The following is a 27439-nucleotide window of genomic DNA, read 5'->3' as shown; positions in this document are numbered from 1 at the left end:
AGGTTGGTTGAAAATCGCAGAACAGCAGATAAGGAGAAATTCCAGTTAGGGAGGGCCAACTATAAATTATACATGGATTTTTGACAGCAAGGAGGGTCTGTGTCCCTAACCCCCAAGTTGTTCAAGGGTCAACTGTATATGTATCAAATTTTCAATGTTCCATCAAAAGGGCTTATAAGGAAATGTTCTTTTTTCCCCATATTTTGCAGTCAAATTGTTCCTCATTAAAATCAGATTGACTTCATGAAAGATCTAAAGTGTTAGGTTGATTTAGGAGCTGAGGAAATATGCTGCTAGTTCTGAAATTATCTCAGGTGTGATAGAATCTGGTGATGACCAAATAGAGCAACAATTGAAGAGTGGGAATGAAAAATTAGGTATTTATGCTACAGTGCCAAACATTGTACTGTAGGCTTTAAAATGATAAATTACACCGTTTCCAAAAGTTTGGGTATGAGCCATTCCTTTAGAAACTCAGCCAAACATGCTAACATTTTCTCTCCTTCCTTAGTCATTTTTTCGATTAGCAGTTCCTATATTTGCTTAATTGTCTGTACTATCAGGTTGGGAGGTGCGCTATAACTTTCAGTTTTCATTTAAATTACCTCCCGATCTCCAACAATTCAAGCACATCAAGTCTCACAGTTCTATTCTTGTATTTTCACCCTATTTTCCATTAGAATATCGTTTTTAATAACCAGTACTTTTCAATTTTTAAAGATACGTATTCAGACTCACAGAAATTTCATTAATATCTAACCCGATGGATGCCGGTGAAAATTCCTCTTTTCTAAAACAACCCCCATCCACCCATTACTTTTTTTTATTTGCAAATTGGTTGTAATTTCTCTAGGTAGAATCTTACTGCCAAATAGAATGAATACCAAGAGGCATGGTGTATAACTGTGTTTAATAAATGCAATAAGGCAGAGTTAAAATCCCATCAACATCACACAGAATCAGAATGTGAGTATTAGAAAAGACCTTAAGGACCATCTTGTACATCTTGTGTGTATGTGACCACCACGGCGTTTTAAGTGAAGTCAATAGTTTTCAGAAGAGGAAAAAGAACCTTCAGTAAAACAAATCAAAACAACTGCAAAAAAAAAGGTAACATTCTAACTAACTTAGAAACAATGTGTTTGTTTCCTGAGGTAGCAGCATAGGGATGAATCTTAGGGAGGTTATCTGCCCTCCAGCAACTGTACCTGTGTGTGTGGGGGTGGGGGTGTAAGTAATCTAATGTCTTTTGCTGAGTACTATGATGGTATTGTTTGTGTAAATGTGCTTTAGGATCACAAAAGAGGGAGCAAGTGATTAATTACACTCCAAAAGTTACACCCTCAAAAGACAGGTGAATGGTCTTCAAGAACGACTAAGAATTACACAAGTGGACAAGAATGAGAGTATTTTAACCTTAGGGAACAGCATGTGCATCTCTTACACCTAAGAGTTACAGATAAGAATCTGCAAATAGATGTTTGAAAAGGGTCGCAGCAATTGACGCTTTTAAACGGTTGCACATTAAAATCACTTAGGAAGCTTTTAAAAATCCTGAAGCCCAGACCAATTAAAGTCGAATGTATTGGGGGTGGGGGTGGCATAAATATTTTTTAAAGCCACCCACCCCTCCACCGCCCAAGATTCCAACGTGCAGGCAAGGTTGAGAATCGCCGCTTTAACGCAGGAAGCAAAATTATTAAACGTGAATTATGAGGGGAGAAAAAGTGGCAGTAGGGCACAGAAGATGAACTGAAAGTCCTTGGAAGGCAGGGCGGCTACTTCAAGGGCAGGGACAAGAACCAAGTGGGAGAATCAGCGGTAGAGGATTTAAGGGCTGTTTCCGTGGTAGAACTGCCAGGATTTGGGGGTCGGTAAAGAACTCAGCATATATTCAACTCCGTTAAAGTGAGGTTATTCTGCCAGTGGCCCTGCTCCTACCCCTAATCAGATTTTCTCGAATCTTTTCCCACAGTTTAAAAAAAAAAATGACGGAAACGTCTTCTATCCCACGAAAGGCGCATGGGCAGACTGTGGGCGGGGCAAAGATCTGAGAAGTCAGAAGCACGCAGCCGCAACAATTTGCGAGTCCAGAACCACAAGTCACAAACATCTGGGATGGGGTGGCCTCCCGATCGTGTTGCACCCACCTGGGGAGCGTTGATCGACACCTCAGCGCAAATTGGAGGCTTTTAAATCCCAGAGGGCGGAGAGGGCAAGGGCGCAGCAACTGCTGACGTTCGCACCGGCCCCGCCCTCACATCCACTTCCGGGGGCGCCCGGCCCCCGCTTCCGCTTTTCCCGCCAGCGCGCCGGCCCCGCCCCACTCCCACGCGCCCCCCAGCGTCCGCGCGCCCAACAGCAGGGAGAAAAGGCACAGGTTGCTGTCGGAAGTTCCCCTTTGGCTCCCCTTCAGTACTGCCTAACAACTTCCGCTTTGGGCAGTCAACAACATGGATGCTGCGGCTGCCTGGCGGAGCTGCATCTGATCGGTTGCGGGAGCGCAGCTTTTCTGCGGCGCCCGCCCCGCTTCCCCGCCCTCCCTCCTCCCCCCTGCCCCCTCCCCCCCCGCCCCTTGCTCCAGTCCCTGGAGCCGGCGGGCTTGTCGCTACATGGGGGCGGGCCTCCGCGGCCGGCGCACGGCTTCCTGTTCAGAGGCGGCCTGGCGGTAGTAAGCGGCGGCGGCGGCGGCGGCGGCGGCGGCGGCGGCGGCGACTCCGCCCGCGCCCACATCGGCGCGGTGACCGAGCGCCCGGGAGGGAGACTCGAGGTCCGCATCTTTTGCCGCTGCGCCAAGCCCGGTTCTGCGCCGCGATGGCCCCAGTGCAGCTGGAGAACCAGCTGGTCCCGCCCGGAGGCGGCGGAGGGGGCAGCAGCGGCCCCGCGTCAGCCCCGGCGCCTCCTCCTCCGGGAGCCGCCGTGGCGGCGGCCGCTGCGGCGGCGGCTAGCCCTGGCTACCGGCTAAGCACCCTCATCGAATTTCTGCTGCACCGGGCCTACTCGGAGCTCATGGTGCTGACTGATCTGTAAGTGCCGCGAAATCCACGCCTGCTCCCCAGCCCCCCCTTCCCGCCCAGCCGGCTGAGAGGTTCGCACCTCCTTCTCCCCAAAAGGCTGCTGCTTTCTCCTCTTTGCTGGACTGCTTAGTCTAGAATTTTTGAACTCTTGGGGCCCAGCGGAGGTGGAGGAGAAGCTTTGCGTTTGGGGTCTTTCTGGAGATGAAGCAGCCGAGACTTGTGAATTATGCACGTTGTTAGACTCCCTGAAAAGCCAGTCCTTGGAATTTTTGCTCGATTTGCCAGCTGAACCCTATTGATTTCTTGGTTGGAAGCTTTCTAGCCCAGACCCCAAGATTACGGTTTAGGAATACATACTATTCGAGTTACAAAAAAATCCCCCCAAAAAACCCAAAGGTGAGAAATTGTTTTACAGCTTCTTACGGTACATTTTAAATGTGGGTTGTAATTACTCCTGACAAAGTTTGAACTCAGGAGATGTATTGTGTATAAAATAATGTGAAATTTTGGATTCCAAGTTTGTTTGTTTTTCTGGAACGTTTGGGACTGAAGTCTTCACGCATTTAGTGTAAGATTGTTTTGTAACTAGCCTGCTGTTATTGTCTCTTGGGGTATGAACGGAGTTTGTAAATCACCAAGTTACCGGGTGAAATGCCTTGCGACATGATTAGGGTGTTAATCTCTTCAGAATAGGATCGGAATACACTGTAAAGATTTTCACGTGTGTGAAGAAACTAAAATTTAGGGGTATATATACTTGAATTGCTGTTTTACACTTTTAAATTCATGTTCAGAAAAAGTAAGAGTTACTAGTTTTCATCTAGATTCGTTTTTATCTTTTATCTATTGGTAGGCTCCAGATCAGTGTATTCAGTTGAAATACACGAGTATGTAGGTATTAGGCTGTGCAGTGTCACAGTACTTTGTTGCTAGAGACTGTTAAAATATTTTTTTTTGCAGATGACTTAAAGAATTAGAATAGGCTCCACTTATTCCTGTAAAACATCATTCTGAGAATTTTGATACACTGTACTTTACAGAAAGAAGCCTCCCCACCCGCGCCCGTGTAATGAGAAACTTAAATAGCTGTCATGATGAGGGATTATTGTGGTAATATACTTCTCTGCACCATTAGTTGTTGGATTTCATAAGAATTTGAGTATCCATGAGAAGATATCATGTACCCGTCCTATGTAGAGCTATGGGAAACTGTTGAAAACTGCCGCCGTCAGTGTTTGGGTAATTTGTATAATTTGTTTCTCCATAGGGCATTTGTAGCACTTCTTTGAATTGTGTTGTTGTTACTGTTTCAGGACTTAGTTATGAAAAGAAACTTTTTTTTTGTGATACGCGGGCCTCTTACTGTTGTGGCCTGTCCCGTTGCGGAGCGCAGGCTCAGCGGCCATGGCTCACGGGCCCAGCCGCTCCGCGGCATGTGGGATCTTCCCGGACCGGGCACGAACCCGTGTCCCCTGCATCGGCAGGCGGACTCTCAACCACTGCGCCACCAGGGAAGCCCGAAAAGAAACATTTTATTGCTGTAGAATAAGTATATAGTTTTATACTTCATCCTGCACCCTTTATAGGTTGATGATTCCCATACTTATTTCTCCAGCACAGGCGCCTCCACTGAGCTGCAGACTCTGTATCCAGGTGCCTACGTTTAAGTACCTAATGGGCAAGTTCTGGACCAAGTCCAGAACCAAACTGCTGATTCCATTCGATGCCCCCAAAACTTTCCTATCTCACTAAATAGTACCTCCATTCTTCCTTTTGATGCTTTTAGGCCAGAAAGTTTGGAGTAATTCTTGGCTCCTCTTTCTTCCAATCCCACACTCAGTACATTAGCAAGTCTTGTCATCTCTGACTTCAGAATCTGACCACTTTTCAACGTTTCCATCAAGTGTTAATCCTTTGCTCGTGTTACTGCAGTAGTCTGCTAACTGGGGCCTCTGCTGCTACCCTTGCCCCTCTACGGTTTTTCCTCCATAAAATAGCCAGGATGATCCTTTTTTTTTTTTTGCGGTACGCGGGCCTCTCACTGTTGTGGCCTCTCCCGTTGCGGAGCACAGGCTCCGGACGCGCAGGCTCAGCGGCCATGGCTCACGGGCCCAGCCGCTCCGCGGCATGTGGGATCTTCCCGGACCGGGGCACGAACCCGCGTCCCCTGCATCGGCAGCCGGACTCTCAACCCCTGCGCCATCAGGGAAGCCCCAGGATGATCCTTTTAAAACTTATTTGCTCACAACTTTCCCGTGCTTCCCCATCGCACTTAGAGTAAAAACTTTTTATAGTCACCTATATAGAGAGTGACCATAAAATTTATGGTCCAAGTCAGGACACTTTTGAGCATGAAAGGTGGTGCTATTAATAGCAATGGCAGAACGACAGGCATAAACCGGGACTATCTTGAGCAAACCAAGACTGTGGTCTACCTTTAATATCCTACATGATGTGTCTTCTCTCCCTTACCTCTTTAACTTCATTTCTAATACTCTCCTTGCTTCTTCTGTTTCAGTCACGCTATTCTTATTGATCTTTCTTGATAGGGTCAGGCACACTCCACCTGCGAGCCTTTGCTCTTCTCGCAGAAATCTGTGTGGCTTGCTTTCACATTTCCTTTAGGTCTTTGTTCAGATGTAACTTATCAGAAAGACTTTTTGGTGATCACCCATGAGAAGTACTCTGCCCCTACAACCTATCCTTCTTACTCACTGCTTTGTTTTTCTGCAGCATTTACTGTTTGTCGTCTGTCTCCTCCTCACTGGAAGTTCTATGAGGACAGGGATTTTGAGTTGTTTGCTACCTCCCCCAGGGCTTAGAACAATAACTGTTCTAAGTCAGGGCACCTGTCATTGTAGACCTGGGGAATTTAAGGGGAAAATTCACTGTTGCTCTTGATACATAGGTATATAAAATAACTTTTTTCTCTTTTGATTTGTGGTAACCAAAATTGGTTTAGGAATATACCTTGGAAGTTCCTAAATCATGTATTTTTCCTTGTTCCAGGTAAAAACTGCCAGGATTAATGTATTAATATAAAACCAGTGTTCAAGGTATACTTTGAGTCTTATTTCTGCCACATTTGATGCTTGTCTGTGGACTATTGAAAGTAAAAAAGGTGGTTTGTTTTTGGCCCCAGATTTCTATTTTTTTTCCTTTTGCTTGTTCATTTCCTCCCCCGACTCATGTAATACATGCTTTCATTTTAGAATTTACATTCTGCTGTGATTTTTTAGAGACGTAGGTTCTTCCTTTTAAAAACCTCTTTTAATTAAAATCAGAAAATGCTAGGATCTCAGTCATGTAAACTTGTCTTAAAACGCTTTGGTGTAAACAAGGTTTCTGTGACTTCCTCCAAAGATTCGCCCTTTAGGGTTGGTTTTTGCCCCAAGTGGTGGATTTGTCATCCATAAAGGAATTTTAAATAGATTAGGAGGAATTGGGGGGGGGGGGGATGTAGGCAGCAAAGCCTGTCCTTTGTCCCTGAAATGACACCACCTCTGGCAAGAGATGATCCTTTTAGGGTCTCTGGGGGGGGGGCGGGCGGCGGCTAGAACAATGATTCCTATTCTTTCTACCCCCAAAGGCTCTACTCTTCTGTTTTTCTCCCTCTCTCACATACAAGTATCCATGGTTCTCATTCTCTCCCTCTCTTGAGGACAGGGGAGTCTTCTCAAGGAGTGTTTTCCGGATCTTTCACAGGTATAGGAACTTCCCAGTAGCTGCTTTTACTTGCAGTCTTATAATAAGGCCTTAATTTTTGCTTCATCCTCTGATCTGCTGGCCCTTCTAGCTCCTATCTAGTTTCTTGTATCACTTGGATCATAACTTGAGCTTCCATCCCATTGTCTACCCGGAGAATTGTAGGTAACTCTAAGTCAGAGCTCATTTTAATAGTTTCCCTTCCTTGTACCTTGAATCTCTGGCGGTGGTTTTCGTTTTTCTGCACTTGTGGCGTGTCGTGGGGAAGAGGGTCTAAGCGGTTCAGTGTGTTTTCTTCAAGAGCCTATCAGATGTAGGGGAGGCTTTAGAGTTCAGGCTGTTGAATCTTGGACCATAGGATAGAGGTTTACAGAATGTGGTGATTCAGGAAGCAAATCAGGATGTTTCTAAGCATCGGTGGACGTGAGAGTGTTAAATGGTATAACTTCAGGGAAAAGGGTGACATTGGTTGCTGGCTTTCGTACTGGACAACTAGCAAAAAAGAGATCAAAACCTCACTGGAGCTGTTTAAAAGTAATCATTTGCATCTAACCAAGCAACATCATAATTACTGTACATCCCTTGGCTGACGCTGGCCCTTTTGTGTGCCTAGCTTCTAGTTTTGCCCACCATAACAAAACATGGGGGGATTAGTGCTTGGAAGCAAGGTTCCATTGAATATGGGGAGGCTGGCAACTAAGTAGTACCTTGCAACCATGATCATTTTGGTCTTAAAAGAATATTTTCTCTGACTCGCTATGATGTAGTGTGCTAAGGTAAGACGGTCTTTTTAAATGTTTGAGGTTAATGCAGTATCTTTTGAAGCACTTTGAATGGAGAGAAATGTTCCTTTGTTAGTTTTTCCTTTGTAGCTATATTGCCGGAAACTCATAAAATAAAAAAGAGTAGGGAGCCACACAAGCCTGTAGTGTCTATTTATCCAGTTTTTCTGAAATACTAAGGTATTTAATAAGTCAAAGTAAAGACCATTATCATATTTTAATGAAGGTGTGCATGTATTTAGTCAGTTTCTTTTTTTTTTCTTCTTAGACTGCCAAGGAAATCTGATGTGGAAAGGTGAGTATGAAAAAAACCTTAAATCTGTGTCTGTGTTGATATATCTATGAGTATGTGTGTGTGTGAGTGAGAGAGAAAGTGGCGGGGCGGGGAGGTATGTGTAGGTATGGGTGGTAGAGTTGTGGACCAGGAACATAGGCGCAGAGAGCCTAGGGTGACTTCACACCATTTGTTTAAGGAGCCCTGGGAAATACAATTTCCTCATCCTTGACAATTCTTGGTATGAGGCCAGCTCTGGACCTTCTCTTCTAGAAATCTTTATTGAATCACTGACCAGGTCAAGTGCCTGAAGGGGTAGGAAGATGTAGAAAATCAGAACTAAATGGAGAAAGCTGAGGAAGAGACTGACCTTAGAAAGTTTGCTGCTAATTTATCATTTGCTGCAATGATGCTATTAGAGATCTATAGAGAGTGGACATTTGTCTACTGCTATTGCTGTTTTATAGTTAAGAGAATTTTGATTCAGTTGGAGTTTGGGGCTTAAGACATTTCTAAATGCTAGTATGTTTCCATAGTCCAAAGGAACAAGATAAATTAAGCTTTCAAAGAAATTAGGTGATGGAGATTTAAACTGCGGCTACAGTATAGGCTACGTGACTCTATATTTGGAACTACTTATGCTCCTTGGTTCATCTTTTTATTAAATACCAAGTCACTAGGGCGGATTTTAGCATTTATTAGTGACTACGCTCCACTCCCTACCCCCAGTGACGTTTCAGAGAGAATTAGACATAGATCGAAAAGATAGAAGTGGAAGAGACAGTTGAAGCATACCTGTATTATGGTTTGGCTGGTCCGTTTTTAAGGAAGGAAATGAAAATCAGGATTTGAACAAAAATAAACAGATGGGACCTAATGAAACTTAAAAGCTTTTGCACAGCAAAGGAAACCATAAACAAGACGAAAAGACAACCCTCAGAATGGGAGAAAATATTTGCAAATGAAGCGGCTGGCAAAGGATTAATCTCCAAAATTTACAAGCAGCTCATGCAGCTCAATATCAAAAAACAAACAACCCAATCAAAAAATGGGCAGAAGACCTAAATAGACATTTCTCCAAAGAAAATATACAGATTGCCAACAAACACATGAAAGAATGCTCAACATCATTAAATCATTAGAGAAATGCAAATCAGAACTACAATGAAGTATCACCTCACACCAGTCAGAATGGCCATCATCAAAAAATCTAAAAACAATAAATACTGAGAGGGTGTGGAGAAAAGGGAACCCTCTTGCACTGTTGTTGGGAATGTAAATTGATACAACCACTATGGAGAACAGTATGGAGGTTCCTTAAAAAACTAAAAATAGAACTACCATACGACCCAGCAATCCCACTACTGGGCATATACCCTGAGAAAACCATAATTCAAAAAGAGTCATGTACCACAATGTTCATTGCAGCTCTATTTACAATAGCCAGGACATGGAAGCAACCTAAGTGTCCATCAACAGATGAATAGATAAACAAGATGTGGTACATATATACAATGGAATATTACTCAGCCATGAAAAGAAACGAAATTGAGTTATTTGTAGTGAGGTGGATGGACCTAGAGTCTGTCATACAGAGTGAAGTAAGAAAGAGAAAAACAAATACCGTATGCTAACACATATATATGGAATCTAAAAAAAAAAAAAAAGGTTCTGAAGGACCTAGGGGCAGGACAGGAGTAAAGACGCAGACTTAGAGAATGGACTTGAGGCCAAGGGGAGGGGGAAGGTTAAGCTGGGACGAAGTGAGAGAGTGGCATGGACATATATACACTACCAAATGTAAAATAGATAGCTAGTGGGAAGCAGCCAGGGAGATCAGCTCGGTACTTTGTGACCACCTAGAGGGATGGGATAGGGAGGGTGGGAGACACAAGAGGGAAGAGATATGGGGATATATGTATATATATAGCTGGTTCACTTTGTTATAAAGCAGAAACTAACACACCATTGTAAAGCAATTATACTCCAATAAAGATGTTAAAAAAATATATTTGACACCAGCCAAAAGTAAATAAAATACCCACAATGCTTTCATTTGGGGAAGAAAAAAAAAAAAGAAAATCAGGATTTGTTCTGTCCACTCTGGGGTAGGAAGGGAAACTGGGCCTTGGAAAACCAACTCATGCTGCCTATCACTTGGGACAGCGTGGTGTCAAGAAAAAAACATATTAAAATAGTTTACAAAGGGGGATGTCTCCTTTCCAGTAGAGGAGCTCCTCTGGCACCGGAATTAGTAATATACAAATATGTTTACTCTGTGAGAGAAGAGACCTCACATCCTCTGTAAGCCGTTGCTGAGTTAGAATGACAGCACTGAGGCTCCTAGCACTGAGGTACTTCCAGATCTTAGTGTACATTTAACATTTCTGCTGTGTTCCAGTCTTGCCTGTGATGCTCTCTGCTTGTTTTATCTCTAAGGATCCTTCACAGACCCTGGCAAAGAGTCATAATTGTATCAGTGTCCTTGATTCTTCTCTTTCTACCACCAATAATCATATTGCAGGCTGAACCTTAAGGAAGTCTTTCAGGTTGTTTGTGGGGTATGTATGCTCTCAATAGGATCTAGACTCTGTGGTCTTCAGTTAGGATTATGCTTCAGCAGAAACTTTCATTTTGGCGCATTGCATCATGGTATTGCTGTTGGTGAGATACAGAGGTGTGGGTTGGATCTACAGGTCAGTGAACAGCTGTAACAAGATTAATATGTCAGAGTCCACTTGGAGGGAGGTTGGTGTCTTGCTGGGGCCTGTCATCAGTCCTGGCCTGTCGAATATTTTTTTGTGTGTCATAAGGTAAACCATGAAAGGTATGATTATCAGTTTTGTAGCCGACATGAAGTTGAGAGGTCTAGCTAACACGCTGATTGGCAATGTAAAGCTTTTAGTAAAGCTTTTAAGCCTTTATGAGGAGATGATAAAAATACTGATGAGTATGGGGAGAAAAAGCATTGTAGTGGGTATAGTATAAAAATAGATATGGACAGACCTTTTAGCTTTTATTTTTAGTACTTTGTTATTGAAATTAGTTTGGTCAAGAGTTGCGTAGTTAAGCTCTTTATTCAATTTTATAAATCATGCTCTTGCAAGATGGGAGATGGGCCCTTGCCTTTGTAGAAATAATACAGTTTCAAGTTTTGGTAAAGAGCTATTTCACTTCCTTTCTCTTACCAGAAAGGTTACTAATTTATAATTTCAACTTCAAACCATAATTTGGTCCCCTTTGTGACCCAGTTAACTTCTATATAATAATTTTATATTTGTGAATTTACTATATTTTAGTAAACAACTTTTATTGCAGTATAAAATTAATTTGAAAATGTGATTCATTGCTTAAGCATTCTATTGGAGATGTTACTCTGAGGTAGAAAATGAAGTATATGCAGGTGGTATACAAAATGTGACAATAATTCATATTTAAATAAATATTTTAGGTGGTTCATTTCATTGTAATGGTTGTAAACAAAGACTGATTCATATTTTAGCTCAGATAAAATAAATTGTGAAATACTCCTTCAAATGTGTTGGTTCATTAAAAGTTGTTTTGTTTTATTTTAAAGGAAAATAGAAATAGTGCAGTTTGCTAGCCGGACACGCCAACTCTTTGTTCGATTATTAGCTTTAGTAAAATGGGCTAATAATGCTGGCAAAGTGGAAAAATGTGCGGTGAGTTAAACTTTTGACTTTATTTTATATAAAATAACTTTTTTGGAATGTTAACTTGTAATAGGCATAATTTCTAATTTTAGCTCTAACTCATATCTGCTGATATGTTTTGGGATACATTACTTATGTGAGTAATCATTATTTCTGTATGATAATGTATAGTATATATCTGTAGAAACTTAGTATTTGTTTATGGACACCTAATCAGAAAAAAGAGTAGGCCATATCTGGAGATGTCGTTACGCTAGAAGACATTAAATATGAGACTGGACCTAAAGGGGGAAAATGGTTAGCTTACATTCGTATGCTTCCTTAGAGTTTGCAAAGTATTCCCTAAATTTGCCTATTGATTTCTTGACAACCCTTTGAGAATGGCAGAGTCAGTCTTTTCTTATTTTACAGATGAGGAAATAAGGTTCCTCGAAGTTAAATGGCTTTTTCAAGGCCCCAGAGCTGATGATAGCACTTATCTGTCCCTTCGTTTATTCATCTGTTCATTCTCCAACCCTTTATTGCACACAGGGCATAAGGCATAGTGGATGGAGACTTGAATAAGGCATAGTCCTTGCCCTCAGGAAGCTCATGGTCTTTTGACTGTTGGTTGAGTCATTCTTTTGAATTCAAAGGAGTGACCTGTAGCGAAGTGTACCAAAGATTCTAAAACATGCACCCCCTACCCCCCACAAAAGTTTTAAGCTATGTTCAAGAAACGTTAAGGAGGAGAAACATCAGTAGGGATCTTGTGTTAGCCTATTGAGCTCATAACTTGGGGAGGATGATATGGTGTTAACAGATGAGACACAAAATGAGGAGACTAGATTTCGTATTGGAAAGGGTAGAGTAATTCTAATAAAATGAATAAAATCTTAAAATAATGAGAGCATTTATTTATCCACCATAATTTATTTTTTGCACCCTGACAAGCTAAGTTGAAATATTTTTATAGTAACTTTACATTTGCAGGTCTATTGGGGTTTGCATATTCCATAAAATTTCCCTTTAGAAAGAAATCTACAACACAGTGTGTTTCTGCATATGATTTTCTGACATCTCCCCTCAATTTTAGCCCAGTGCATTTGCTATCCTCAGTTTCACTAGGTTCCCTTATCATTAGAAAGAAAGCTTATGTGAAAATTGCTAAAGTGAAAGGAAAAAAGAGGTTTGGAGAAGTTGAGAATTTAAAATTCTAGAATAATATATTTTTTGAAAGTTAAAAGAAGACACATTTCTAGCCACAGATCTTTTGTCTCTAGGCGTAAGCTGGTATCATCCTTTTATATAGCATTGATCAAAGGGGGAGGATATTTTGTACCATATATTGAATTTTCTTTATGGGGGAAAAAGTTATTTTATTCATGTTGTCATCAAAGGATAGTTTTTATTATAAATATTAATAAACAGGCTTATTCCAAGCTTATTTACCAGAAAGTTTACAATTCATTTCATTGTTTTGCAAATTTGGGCACCAAGTCTAATGAATCTATTTTGGCCAAAATGAAGAAGCATGGTAGTATTTCTGAGAAGCCTAAGGTTTCTTTTCAGTAATTCGTTAATTTGAGGTAATCTTTTCCTAAAGGTATTCAGACTTTCAGTGAAGAGTTAAGTATTACTGAGGTATATAAAATCCAAGTATTCAATTTTTCAAATCTAGCTTTAAATCCCTAATTATACCATGGGTATTTAAATTACCTGTTTGATACTACTGAGCTGTATGTCGTTAAAATAATATCAAGCAAAATTCAAAACTCTTGGTTTTGATATTGAGCCGTATTGTATTTATCTTTCATTAATTCATGGTATAGTATTTTCCTATTAGTTTTTTGAATTGGCTGTTCCAGTAAGTCGCATTCTGAATAAAGTCTCATGTTGAACTTTATACATAAAATTTTGGTATTTTTGTTTTGTGAATGTAGATACAGAGATGTGTTTTTGTCAGGGATAAAGTCCATCAGCTGGAGAATTAGAGGATTATTCACGTTTTGACACTTGTGTTCTCAACCTAATGATTATTTAACTAGACTCATTAGAGGTTCTTAATCGATAATGATCTTTAGCCACGCCAGACATATAAAGTGTTTAGATGAGTGTATAAATACACGGTTTATAGAACTCTAACTAATGGTAAAGCGGTCTGGATAATGTTTTAGCTAAGAAAAAGAAAAAATATCTCTCTCCTCCTTGAGCTTTTTTTAAAAGCAATTTTGAGATATAATTCACATACCATACAATCTATCCATTTAAAGTGTACAATTCTGGGAATTCCTTGGCGGTCCAGTGGTTAGGACTCCGCGCTTCCACCGCAGGGGGCACAGGTTCAATCCCTGGTCAGGGAACGAAGATCCCGCACGCTGTGCGGTGCGGCCAAAAAAAAAATAGTAATAATAAAGTGTACAATTCAGTGGTTTTTAGTATATTCACAGATATGTGCAACCATTAGCAGTCAATTTTAGAACACTTTCGTCACCTCAAAAAGAAAATCATTACCCTTTATCACCCCAAGCACCCCCCAGCCCTAAGCAACCTCTGCTGTCTCTATAAATATGCCTATTCTGAACATTTCATGTAAATGGAATCATAATATATGGTCTTTTGTGATTGGCTTCTGTCATTTAGCATGATGTTTTCAAGGGTCATCCACGTTGTACTTGTACATGTATCAGTACTTCATTTTTATAGCTGAATTGTATGGATCTGCTACATTTTGTTTATCCATTCATCAGTTAATGGACTTGTAGGTTGTTTCCAGTTTTTGGCTATTATGAATAATGTTGCTATAAACATTCATATACAAGTTTCTCTGTGGACATGTGTTTTCATTTCTCTTGGGTATATACCTAGGAGTGGAATGGTTGGGTCATACGGTAACTGTATATTTAATAATCATTTGAGGAACTGCCAGACTGTTTTCCAGAATGGCTCTACTATTTTACATTCCCACCAGCAATGTAAGAGGGTTCTAATTGCTCCATGCCAGCACTTGTTATCGGCTGACATTTTGATTCTGGCCGTTCCTGGTAGGTAGGTGTGAAGCGGCACTTCGCTGTGTTTTTTGTTTGCATTTCTCTGATGACTAGTGATGTTGAACGTCTTTTCATGTGCTTTTGGCCATTTGTCTATTTTCCTTAGAGAAGTGTCTCTTTGGTGCTCAGTTAAATTTTAAAGGAGATTGGTATTAATCATATCAACAGTTGGTATGTGAGTACTTAAGAATAAAAAAAGAGCATGATTATTAGGGACCTATATGGATTCACTAATAAGTAACTCAAAACTAAACTTCTATCTTTATTAATTTGATTTCGAAGTCAAAGAAATATAGCTGGAGCTAGTTTATCTTGAGTTGAGCAAGGTAGTTTAGAGAGTTTCATTAATAACCCACATTTAAGGTGGAGTGATGTAGGCTCGAAGAACTGTGGCACCCCACTAGGGTTGACGCACATCTTCCTGAACGGAAATCTTTAGTATTCTTTGGCCTAAGCATTTTTACAGTGTCTTGAGTGAATGGAGACTTGGCATGACCTAAATCTGAGTAAAAACCTATACGGAAGTTGAGAGAAGCAGGATTCAAATATGTTAAAAATCAGAGTACAGTCATGCTTTAGGTTCAGGGTGGGAAAGGGGACCTTGCTTGATAGAGATTCATGCACAGAAGATCAAGGCCTTTTAGTTAACTTCAAGCTTGCTGTGTGTTAGCAGTGTCGTGGCTGCTGATAAGAAGTTAGTGTTGGTGGTGTTAATAGAACTCCATTTTACTAGTCATGGAAGGTAGCACTTCTGAGGGGCTGTGCTGGTCTAACTAAGAGTTAGAAAAAACATTTTTTGGTTCCAGCTTCTCTGATTATTCACTATCTTTGAGCAAGTGTCTAAACCTCAGCCTCAATTTTCTCATCTCTAAGATAATAGTAATTATCTTGTTTTGTCTATTTCCTAGAGTCGTGAAAATCAGATAGTAAAATAAGTGTGGGAATACTGAGAAAATGTAGGGCATTATGTGTGCATGATGTGTTATTAATTCTGGATACCATATTTTAAGTTGATCACTGATAAACTGGAGCATTTCCAGGCAGTGGAATAGGGATGGTGAGTCAGGAATTTGGAATGTTCAGCTTGAAGATAGAGTGGGCTTCCCCCGTTTGAAGGACGTGAAAGACTTTTAAGTATTGTTCCAGAAAGGAAGTAGTTTTCAGCTTCATGATGACCTCTACTAGTTTAGGCACACTTGTGAAATGCATTGAGTAGACAACTGATGGAAAGGATTTCTATATTGGACGTGAAGTTGGCCTAGATCTCATAATGGACAATGTTTACTGTGTGTTTTATATGTTCTAGGCACTGTTCTAAAGGTTTCATATGCATAAACTCTTAATCCTCGAACAACCTTATGAGGGGGAGGAAATCATCTCCATTTTATATTGAAAAAACTGAGGCAAAGAGGGATTTAAGCAACTTGCCCAAGGTTATAGGGCTAGTGAGTTGCAGAATTAAAGTTGAGACCAAGGCAGTCTGGGTCCAGGAGACCATGCTTTTATGTCTCCTTTATTACCAATCAACTCTAGAAGTCTATAAGAGAAAAAGCATTGTATTCTATTTATTTTTCCTAACTTGTCATATGTATGTGCAATGTTAAAGATGGAGAAACGAATCGGGAAACCTTTTATTTAAATTGATAGAAAATTACTGGTTTTTAAAAATATTTCTTCTTTCCTCAAATTACTGGAAAATTTTTTGATGAAATATTTTGAAATATGGAAAAGCTATAGTAATTCCTCTCAGAGTTTACTTTGGAATCAATAAATGATATTTGACGTGAAAAGTGGCTGGTTTTCAAGGAAGCGTAATACATATACCCTTTGCTTTGAAGATGATCTCGAGCTTCTTAGATCATCAAGCCATCCTCTTTGTGGATACTGCTGATCGCCTGGCCTCATTAGCTAGAGATGCTCTGGTCCATGCACGCCTGCCTAGTTTCGCCATCCCATATGCTATTGATGTACTGACTACTGGATCTTACCCACGGCTACCAACCTGCATTAGGGTAAGTGCATTCCTACCCCAGCCCACCCTCAAAAGTTGAAGGCTTTGGCATTGGATTCTACAATAGTAATAAGTAGCCCAGCCAAAACAAAAAACTGTTCTGTATTTTTAAAATAAATATTTCATGTAGTTTGCTTTTTTCTCTATAATTAAAATTTGGAGGGGGCGGGTTTGAAATAAATTGGAGCCAGAATGTGAGTAGCTATCAAAATGAGTTTGTTTATTTATTTATTTAGGTGGGGGTGAACAGAATTATGAAGGTAACTTAACATCTATTTCAGATGTGAAAATACGGCTCGCTAGTTGCTTTTTGGAAGTGTTTTTAAAAATTTGTTGTTGTGGTAGTTGTTGACTCACTTGGTGCTGTTGTATTTTATACTTCTAAGAAGTGGTGAAAGTCATCTAGTGACATTAAGTTGGTTTCATAAATAGAACATGAAGAAGATCGTGTTGCATTACCATCTTAGCTGGGGGACTGGTGGAATCATTGACACTCTAATGCATGATAGTAATGGTCACTATTATTGGATGTAGACTGCAGAAATGAGTGTTGAGGTTCTCTTGGGTAAAGTAAGAAAATACTGTGTTAGAACAGGCGCAGGTAAAAATTATGTCTCTTTGTACATTATTTTTAGATTACTTAAACTTTTTTGTAGGATAAGATTATTCCTCCAGACCCAATTACCAAAATTGAGAAACAAGCTACACTTCACCAGCTGAACCAGATTCTTAGACATCGACTTGTAACCACAGATCTTCCTCCTCAGTTAGCAAATCTTACAGTTGGTATGTACCTGAAATACATTTTTAAAGAATTGACTCGTTAGAATATTTTTCAAACAGCTTTTGGGGTTTTATCTTTTAAAATATCCTTATGAAGTCTTGACCTACAATTTTGGTGGTGTTTGAATCCGAAACTTGTGCCATATCATTTCCCTTTAGTACCTGGAAATACAGTGCTGGTATTTGAAGCTGGGGAGTGGGCAGGATTACCTGGGGCTGGAGGAGAGACTAGGTCCTAGAGTTGAGCCTCAAGAAAATACTGTTCCTTGATGTTAGAAGAGTTGCCTTTGGTTTCTTGATGACCTGGAAGCTGGCTACTGTTTATGCAGGAACCAGTGAATTGTCTGAACACTTATGAAAGATTCTTAAGTCTGTTTAAAATTTCTCGTGAGCGAGACTGAAAGTTCTAGGTTAGTGGGAAGCTGCTTATTTTCTAGCAAAGTAGACCTTCTTCTTCTTCTTCTGAAAGCAAATGGCCGAGTGAAGTTTCGAGTGGAAGGAGAATTTGAAGCCACCTTGACTGTGATGGGAGATGACCCTGATGTTCCCTGGCGTCTTCTCAAGCTAGAAATTCTAGTTGAGGATAAGGAAACAGGAGGTAAATCATAAATAATGATTTAAATCATATGTATTGATTTAAATGTTGGGTGTTATATTATTGAAACATTCTTGCAGAATAATACATGTGTTTAGCAATTTATCCTGTAATCTGATGTAGGTTTTATGATAATTGTAACTGCCTACTGACCACAGAAGTTTCAGTGTTTCTCTAGTGTACTCTCTAGTTTTCATAGATAATTTAAGTTCTTTTTTTTAAACTCATCGTTAGTGAATATACTCTTCCTTAGTTGGTCTATGACACAATCTGTACACTTTTCTGATTAACCACCATCTCTTCTCCTGCCAATGGAAGATGGGCGAGCCTTGGTTCATAGTATGCAGATCAACTTTATCCATCAGCTGGTACAGTCTAGGCTCTTTGCCGATGAGAAACCTCTTCAGGACATGTACAACTGCCTGCGTATCCTTCTGAAATTTGAGCCCTGTATTTGTAAAGAATTTGTGTCCCCCAACACACACACAATTTCCATCTGCCCCTAGTCCTGAACTAGAGCAGCTTAAACTCTCCCCGTCACCCTTTTTGGGTGGAAACGGGGGTTGGGGAACTGGCCAGTGTAAAGAATAGTGATATGTCTATAAAAAATGAAGTTTTAAATTTTACTATTGACTTTGCAGGTAAAAACTTTAAATGATAAGGTAGAAATAGTACTATTTGGAGAGAAAAAATAGTACCATTTAGTCTACCCATATTCTCTAAACTATGATGAATTAAGGGGCAACCTGGACCTTACATTTTGTTTATATTGGTTCAAAATTAAATACAAAACCTTTTTCTAAAATTATGTCACAAATTCCAACACTTTTTGTATAAGTCATTGGAGAAGTATAATAGCCAACTTTTGGGGAATAGAGCGTTTGTTAAATGAAGTTTGCTTATACTTCACTGGCTGTTGTAGTAATATCTTAGATTTGCTTAACAAGATCCATCAGATTCTTTCTGCTTATCGCTTCAGTTAGAAGTGCTACATTCCCAAACTCTAATGTTAATCCGAGAGCGGTGGGGAGACCTCGTACAGGTGGAAAGGTATCATGCAGGAAAGTGCCTCTCCCTCTCAGTTTGGAAGTAAGTAAAGTTGATTCTGGTGGGGTCATGCAATGACTGTAAATACTCTTTTTGTTTCTCTCTTTCTCTCATACATCTGATTTACCATATACCTCTGTGTACCTCTAGCAACATGATTTTGTATGGTAAAGTCCTATGGTATATAAACCACATAGGACATCCATAATTGACACCTTTCTTAGAACATGGCATATTTTAAATACGTAGACGTTTATCTATTTGTACTAAAACTTACTGTTCTTTTTTTTTTTTTTTTTTTTTTTTGTGGTACGCGGGCCTCTCACTGCTGTGGCCTCTCCCGTTGCGGAGCGCAGGCTCAGCGGCCATGGCTCATGGGCCCAGCCGCTCACGTGGCATGTGGGATCCTCCCAGACCGGGGCACGAACCCGTGTCCCCTGCATCGGCAGGCGGACTCTCAACCACTGTGCCACCAGGGAAGCTCAAAACTTACTGTTCTTAAAGATTAGATTACTCTGGCTTCATACCAGATTGCTAAAAGACCATTAGGTTAGATTATCAGGTATCATTTTTAAAAAAATTCTTGCTTATCACAGTGTTATATTTTGGATTGCACCTTTTAAAAACTTTTGGGGAAGTTTTTTGGGGGAAAATCAGTATCAGGCTGTTTTCCAATCCTCTATTCCCTATTTGAACTTTGCTTGATTCCCATTTTCTGTAAAGGAATCAAAGGTGAATAGACACCACTTAAAGATTGTTTTGGCCTTTTTGTGTGTGTGTGCATGTGTTTTATTTTTAAATTCTGTGTCTGTGTTTTTTTTTAATGTAGTAAATCATATTGTGTTGGATTACAGAATAGCTGTTTTCCCAATATTAATATTCCCTCAACGAACAGTGAGGACCTGCCATGTTCTAGACTCTGGATAAGGTGCACAATAGACTGTCTCTTTTTTATTCCAGAAGTTAACAGACTGTGTTGGAAAAAATTCTTAATATTTCTTTTTTCTCTTTAGTCAACAGGTTCTTGGGAGAAAAACAGGAACAGCATCTGTTCACAAAGTTACAATTAAAATTGATGAGAATGATGTCTCCAAGCCTTTACAGATTTTTCATGATCCTCCTTTGCCAGCTTCTGATTCCAAATTAGTAGAAAGAGCCATGAAGGTAAAAGAACTCAATATATTTCAATATTGGTTTGATTAAATGAATATAGTAATATAACTTACCATTTATACTTAAACTGTTAGCACAAATCCTTTAAAATACCTAATTGTTCCTAAAACCCTTTATGAAACTTATTTTAAATGAATGTTATGCTTGTACATTTGTTGTGGTTGTTTGAACATCTAATATAATTTTTAAGATGTTCTTTCAAATTCTGTAATTTAGATCAGATCTATAGTTGCCAGAATGTTAACTGTATTAAGTTATCAATACCATTTAAATTTATTTTTTTAATTTTAAGTTTGCTTTCTTTTACTGGTTAACGCTTAATCATTGTGATTCTAAAAGGAAGTATCTTGGAGCACAATAATCTACTCTCGGGCTTTTAAAGTAAAAATGTTTAAATTGCACATACAATTCTGTTCTTGTTTATGCAGATTGATCATTTATCAATAGAAAAACTCCTGATTGACAGTGTCCATGCACGAGCTCATCAGAAGCTCCAGGAACTGAAGGCCATTCTTAGAGGTTTCAATGCCAATGAAAATTGTAGGTTCTTTTAAAATGGCATTTCTGTCTTTCTTTTGTTTAAATTAGTATCCACTTTTATTTTCTGAAGAGTCTTTCTTAATGATTTTTTCCCTGATATACGGATTTTGTTGTAGAGGCTGCATTTTAATTTGTGATCTACCAAGCTTGTCTTAATTTTCCCCTTACTTTCTTCTTTTTCATTTAGCTTGACCTTATTTTTGAAATGTATGTATATCAACTCTCCTTAAAACTTTTCTTTCCTATTGAAATAGAAGCTATTTTAACATTTTAATATGAGTCTTCTTTTGTTTTCTCTTCTAAAAGGTTAAGGCAGCTTTGCAAATATTTATAATGTATTTATGAAATAATGCCTGTTTGAATGAAGCAAAATATATCCCTTGTCTTTTTAAAAATGTTTTTGAGTTGTTAATACATTAACAGGATTCAAAATAAGAAATAAAGATATGCACACATAGTGAAAAATCTTCTAATTACCTGGTATATTCAGAGCGTATGGGGACGGTCAGTCATTTACAAAGTAAGTGCTTTCATTCTAGGAATATCGTTTCACAGTATTACAATGAGCATATTTACTATTCCTACCCCAGGTTTTGGCTGTGATTACCTGGTGCCCACAGTATTTTTGCAATCTTAATTTTTCTAATTTTAATTATTTCTAATTTTTCAAAATAGTGAAATTCTAAAATATCATTGGGATTGTAGAAAATTGGGGTTTATGATCTTTTGATAGGCTCTGGTTTACTTTAGTATCATCTGTAAACAAGTCTTAGTAAGTAAAAAAAAAAACCTCAGTATGATTGCCTGGGGGATATTTAAACTACTTTGAAAAATGGACTGAACGTGTGTTTACCTAGGAATAGTTTTGCGTGTTGTTCACGTAAGTTGCGAAGATTTTTCTTTAGCAGCATTCTGTAGAGATGTCACTGCTTGAGTAGCCAAGAGATGTGGGTTCAGCTGCTCTTCTGCTCTTGAACAAGTCACTTAAATTCTTTGGGCCCCATTCTCCTCATCTGTAATTTGAGGATGTTCGTCCAGGCTCTTCCTGGATCTCTTACTGTAGTGGGAGTGTGCTACAGTAGTGGTTTTCAAGCCCTACGAGTCTGTTGAGTCCTCAGTGTTAGAGAAAGGTGCTTTGGAGACTGTTTTGAAGGAGAGGGAGGTTTCTGCACGTGGGGTTTGGCCCCTCAGCCCTGCTTTAATCGGAACAATTCTGGAAACAAGGACTGCTGTAGGAAAAGGTCTGCTGACCCACCATTTTAGGACATATGCTTTAACTGTTTTTTTAAATTCACGTTCATGCATTTATACTCTCATGTAGTCTTACTTGATCTCTTTTGTGATGGGAAAGCATGCTTTAGTCAGATCCTTTGCTGGGACCAGGGACCATAGTCTGTTCTGCGAACCCCTTAGTGCAATTACCCTTAATTAGCTGGCTTTTCTTCCAACTCCTCACTAGAATAAGCCGAGGAAATGAGTAGCTCGGGAGAATGGAGCATTTCAAGGAAGGGCTAGGGGAGTGTACAGATAGCAGGTTTTAGACAGCCCAGGGGGCATTGTGTGGTTTCTTGAGGGTGGGAGATGTGGGGTGGGAATGTCTCAGGGAAGGGTAGGCAGGACTCTGGGAGAGCAATTTTAAAAAGGCAGTTCAAGGCACTAAAGGTAACTTGCCCTGCAGCCCCTTCTCATCATCACCTGACTCTAGGAAGCCAGGGTGTTCTCCCTTGGGTTGTGCTCTGTCAGCACCAGATTTGGGGTCTCAAGGTCAGTTCAGAAGCTGTGAACCACACACAGCCATTCCTAATTGGGCTTAGTTGCTTCTCTTCAGTCTTCCCACTTTATATTATTGTCTGTTGGTACATTCCTCATTTTGTCCTCAATAAATAGGGAGAAATGAAAGAGGAGATTTGTATATATTCCTGCTGTAGGAAGAAGTGTGCAGCTCAGTCATTTTGCACGGCCTTTAATTCTCCATAAGCTTCTCCATTCTGGATACACTCCATTAAAACCTGTTGCCTTTAAATGCTTAAGGCCTTATATATTTTATTTTCTGTAAAGAAAAATACAGACATCGGCAGCCATAAAATATGTTCAGAGATGTACATCAAAGTATTTTCTATCTTTTGGACTGTGTTCTCTGTATTCTTCTCTGATGCCCTATCTTTTCAAAAATATTTAATTTTGTTAATTAGATTGAAATTATAGTTGTCATCCCAATTGTCAGAATTAGTTTTACTCCGTTGCTACACTTTAAAAATAGTTTTGTTTTAAAGAGTACATTCCTATCCCATTAGGAATTAAGACAGTACAGATATATTTTAAAAATCAGCAACTCTGCTTCAAATCTCTAAGCACTTTTTAAATTTGTCACACTGGTCTGAATGATAGAATATTGTAAAAGAAATTCCCGTTTGTGCCTTTTTTGTCCTGTTTTTTTGTTTGTTTTAGATGAGTTATGCTGGACCTGCATGTTAAAGATTTGTATGCAAATATGTTAGATACACTTGAAAGCAGTTTGTTTTCCTCTGATTAAATATGCTTCCTGCAATCTTTTTTTGATTTATTATTTTGTTTGTATAGACAGTACCAGTGGCAACATCACCTATTTTAATTGTTGCAAATTTATAACAAGAGGTTTTAGTTTGTTTCTTTGGTACATAAATACAGAAAATGTACATTATTGAGCACTTTGCTTTCTAAAGCACCTTTACAAGCTTGTCATTGCTTCTTCCTGAACCCATGGCGTGGACAGGAAGATGTCATTGTCCTTGTTTAACAAAGTAGCACAGAGAAGTCACACCTGGTGAAGGGCTGGGCCTACGCTACCACTCTACTCACTCCCCGCCTTTCTCCTGCAGTGTAGCTTTAAAGGACTGTGGTAACCAGAAGAGCATATTCCTTTAGCAGGTCATCAATGTGATGAGCACATGGTGTGCTTTCAGGACTTTGCTCCTTTACTGGATTGTGTTATACCAACTTGTGAGATTAAGAGGAAAGTTAATCGGGCCTGGTGGAAATACTGTGAAACTCTAGAAAGAGTATATTGGCAGCTTTGGGAATTTGTGTTTAGCAGTTGCCTCTGTTCTTATTTCATCTGTGACTTGAAAATGAGGTACATAAATAACTTGAAAAAATCTTTTCCTTTATAATCAATGTTTAATAGCGTTCAGAGGTTTTTTTAAATACATGGGTCCTAATTGCCAGAAAAAACCTCTCTTTATGAAAAATGGCATTAAAAATATTTAGGCCATAAATGAAGTTTATTCTATTTACCAAACAATATTTTTTTCCCATTATATCAGAAAGAAAATCCTTCAAATGAGCTTATTAGTAATTACTGAGTGAAAGTAAAACTAGAACTCAGCTCACTGATAAGGTTAAATTTTCACGAGCTATTTTAACCTTTTTAAAGGAATCTTGGAGGGTTTTTTTCTTTGCTGTAGTATTTGAGATGGGTGTGTTTGTTTCAGGTCACCTTGTAGATTACATTCTGCTTTTGAGCTACTAAGTGACGTAATATTACTAACCCAGTTTAGCAAAATTATGTTTTTCCTGTAACATTCAGGATCATTCAGCAGTTGGTTCGTTTCTACTCACTGAGAAATATATGTATTTTTTTTGGGGGGTGGATATTCAGATGGAAATATAACTTAATTCTTAACTGTTCAGCTTCCATAGAGACTGCACTTCCAGCTCTTGTTGTTCCCATCTTGGAGCCCTGTGGTAATTCGGAGTGTCTACACATTTTTGTAGATTTGCATTCTGGAATGTTCCAGTTGATGCTTTATGGACTTGGTAAGTTACTAAATGATAGACTCACTCAAGGTAAAGAAAAATACTTTTAACAAAAGCAGAATAAAAATTTTTTGCCATAAGGTATTGGGAGGGGTGGTATAAACAGTGTATGGAAAGTAGATATGGAAGGAATAACTCTGGCTGATGTCTATTCCTTGGGGCCCATTTTAACTCTCTTGTACCAGAAGTGAAACTTCCCAGTATGAAGTACATTCATGTTGTTTCTCTTATGTAAAAGTAATAATATTGATGGCTGATCTTTTCTTAGATTAACTATTTTACCACTAATAGTAGGGTGTCATGGAGAAGACTACAATCTAATGTCATTCACAGCTGAAGAACAAATTTATGACAGTATAAACATCTCAGATGACTCAGGGTACAGAATCCTGTAGGAAAGGATTTTTTTTCTGGCTTAAACACAGTAGAAATTGAAGTTTGATTTCTAGCATGTTCTGTTACCAAGTTGGTGTTCTGAAATGATGAAATACTAGGAACTTAGTGTTTTTGTATTGCTGATGGAATAGTGTTCTTGAATATATTAGCACATTTACCATTTGAAATTAATATTAAGCTAGATAGATTGATGAAAATAAAAGGCTTTCTGGTTATATCGTATGGCTATGTCGTATGGCTATAAAGATAGATTTTTCTATGAACTGCTTATGGAAAACTGGCCTCATTACTTTGAATCACATCACATTTATGATGGCTAAATGATAAGTGACACATTAGGAAATTGTTGTTTGCTCTTCAAAACTTTATTTAACTGTTTTCTTGATGATTAACACAGTACATACTCATAAGTAGAAAAACTAAACATGTAAAAATGAGAGAAGCAAAAAAGTAGTTGCCTGTTGGTAATTATTGTTTTTAGTGGATATATGCTTGTCTTAGCTCAGGCTGCCATAACAGGGAACCACAGAGTGGGTGGCTTAAATAACAGAAACTTATTTTCTCACAGTTTTGGAGGTTTCAAGTATGAGATAAGGTTGCCACCATGGTCAGGTTATGGTGAGAGCTTTCTTCCTGGCTTATAGTCATCAGCCTTCATGCTGTATCCTCACATGGCAGGAAGAGAGAGAGAGCAAGCTCTCTGGTGTCTCTTTATAAGGGCACTAATCTTATATGAGGGCCTACCCTCATGACCTTATCTAAACCTAATTATCTCCCAAAGGCTCCACCTCTAAACACTATCACTTGAGGAGTTAGGGCTTCAACATATGAATTTGGGGGGATGCAGTTCAATCCATAGCAATGCTCTTCTAATTTTTTCTATACTTCTTTCTTTAGTTGAACTCATTTTATATTTTGCTTTTTGCTCAACATTCTATTATTGGCATTTTCTAGGTCATTAAAAATTCTAAGTGACATTTAGCAAGCTAATCTTCAGCCAACAGATCGTGCTTATGCCAGAGATCATTTGTGTTTAATAAATAAACATTTTAATGGAGTTTTATAATTTTTAAGGTTCTAAGTCTAGTAATACTATGAGTTTGAAATACATACAAATTAATAATATTAACTAATTAGACTAAGAATTTTGGTAATTAAACTATAGGCGAAGAATTAATTCGTGTTGTTTGTTACTTGTTCTTCCTGCTAATGTACATTTGCTATTAATTATCCCTAAATGTTAAAGAGGGAAAACAAATTAGGTTAATTTATGCCTCATGATGCGTTCCGTTTAGTTTTTCTCTGACTCAAAAATAACACTACTTTCTGCCTAAAACAATAATTTTCATTTAAATTTTGGGCTACCTGGATATCTTGTGTCTCATGTAAGCAATTAATTAATGAAGTACTTTATGTTATAGACCAGGCCACACTGGATGACATGGAGAAGTCTGTGAATGATGATATGAAACGGATCATTCCTTGGATTCAGCAACTTAAGTGAGTTTATGTAGTTCAAAACTAAAAATGGAAACTTCTTTTGACAAGATAATATTTTCTTCTCCATCATTACTCTTGATCACCCACTATCCTTAATGTTTATGACATGAAACTTGAGTACCTTTTGGTACTTAGAATCTAAATTTTCTTGGAATAGGTCCAAGATGGCAGTGCTTTGTATCAAATTCCCCTCTAGAGCAAATATAGGTATGAAGGGCATGACACTCAGCTTTGATTCACTCAGCTTTGACACTCACATTTTCTCCTGTGCAAGCACTCTCCCAAATACTTACACAATGAATTTTATTGTATCTAGTGTTCTTTGCAGTAGAGTCTTATTTGCTCTTATCTGGGATAATCTTCATGGTATGAATCTACCAGCTGACACTTTCAGAGTAGTCATTTCTGCTTCTCTAATACTGTCATTCAGTTTGTCTCAGAATCCTTTGAATGCTTCAGACTGTTAAACTAAATAAAACTGAAAATGGAGCTAGAGATAATTGTGTGAGGTTTCATTACCACCCTGGTACACAAAGGTACCATTATGGCAACTCTAACAGACTCTTTTTAAATCGATAAAACAGAATTCCAAGGGATAAAAATAAATATCAGAGATTAAAACCAAACTGGCAAATGGCGGAGTGGGGGTGTGGGGGTGTGGGGCCAGACTGTTCAGTGGGATTTAAATACTTAAATCTTGATAATTCACATCTTGCATAACTTAACGCTTTTGGGCAGTTCCAGCTAGTAGAAATATAACCTAAAACCAGAAAGTCAAGTCCCAAAAGCTTTAAACTTATCAAATGTGTACCTATACTTAAACTCACATTATTTATAGGAAAGGTCCCCTGGTTGTCACTTACAGTGGTGCTTCTCAGATGATCTTTGGTGAATGACCAGTTTATCACTAATCTATCATGGGACGTTAAATTTTTTGAAATAACTATTGAAATATAATGTACATATCGTAAAATTCAACTGTTTTAAGTGTACAGTTCAGTGACTTGTATTAAATTTACTGAGTTTTGCAACCATAACCACAATCCAGTTTTAGAACAATTAGAACATTTCCGTTGCCTCAAAAAGATGCTCATTTACAGTTAATCCCCATTCCCAGC

The 27439-nt window shown here is 38.8% G+C and overlaps 2 protein-coding genes across 4 annotated transcripts in view; one reads left to right on the top strand and one right to left on the bottom strand.

Annotated features, from left to right (window-relative positions):
* Positions 1–903: 903 nt before the first annotated feature.
* On the bottom strand, positions 904–2714 carry LOC113611888 (putative uncharacterized protein MED14OS; the record flags this gene model as incomplete). The annotated part of the gene is given in 2 exon segments (XM_027091302.1): positions 904–2569; positions 2571–2714. Coding segments are annotated over 2 exon segments (291 nt in total), but the record flags the coding sequence as incomplete, so codon positions are not given.
* MED14 (mediator complex subunit 14) overlaps positions 2459–27439 on the top strand; it is a 75129-nt gene continuing 50148 nt past the window's right edge. For 2 of the 3 annotated variants that reach the window (XM_027091476.1, XM_027091475.1), the window contains exons 1-12: positions 2459–3026; positions 7773–7799; positions 11356–11461; positions 16320–16493; positions 17149–17278; positions 17745–17873; positions 18189–18296; positions 18827–18959; positions 19931–20081; positions 20519–20630; positions 24300–24425; positions 26243–26321. In XM_027091476.1, the coding sequence (XP_026947277.1) occupies positions 2815–3026; positions 7773–7799; positions 11356–11461; positions 16320–16493; positions 17149–17278; positions 17745–17873; positions 18189–18296; positions 18827–18959; positions 19931–20081; positions 20519–20630; positions 24300–24425; positions 26243–26321 (1487 nt within the window). In that variant the 5' untranslated portion in view covers positions 2459–2814. Of the gene's footprint in view, positions 3027–3139; positions 3414–7772; positions 7800–11355; positions 11462–16319; positions 16494–17148; positions 17279–17744; positions 17874–18188; positions 18297–18826; positions 18960–19930; positions 20082–20518; positions 20631–24299; positions 24426–26242; positions 26322–27439 lie in introns of those variants that run through there. The other variant, XM_027091477.1, reaches the window with a different exon arrangement.

The sequence above is a fragment of the Aethalodelphis obliquidens genome, unplaced genomic scaffold (genome assembly GCF_003676395.1).
Source record: "Aethalodelphis obliquidens isolate GAN/ISIS:26980383/991018 unplaced genomic scaffold, ASM367639v1 scaffold71, whole genome shotgun sequence".
Lineage (NCBI taxonomy): Eukaryota > Metazoa > Chordata > Mammalia > Artiodactyla > Delphinidae > Aethalodelphis > Aethalodelphis obliquidens.
This window is presented reverse-complemented; position numbering and strand designations above follow the sequence as displayed.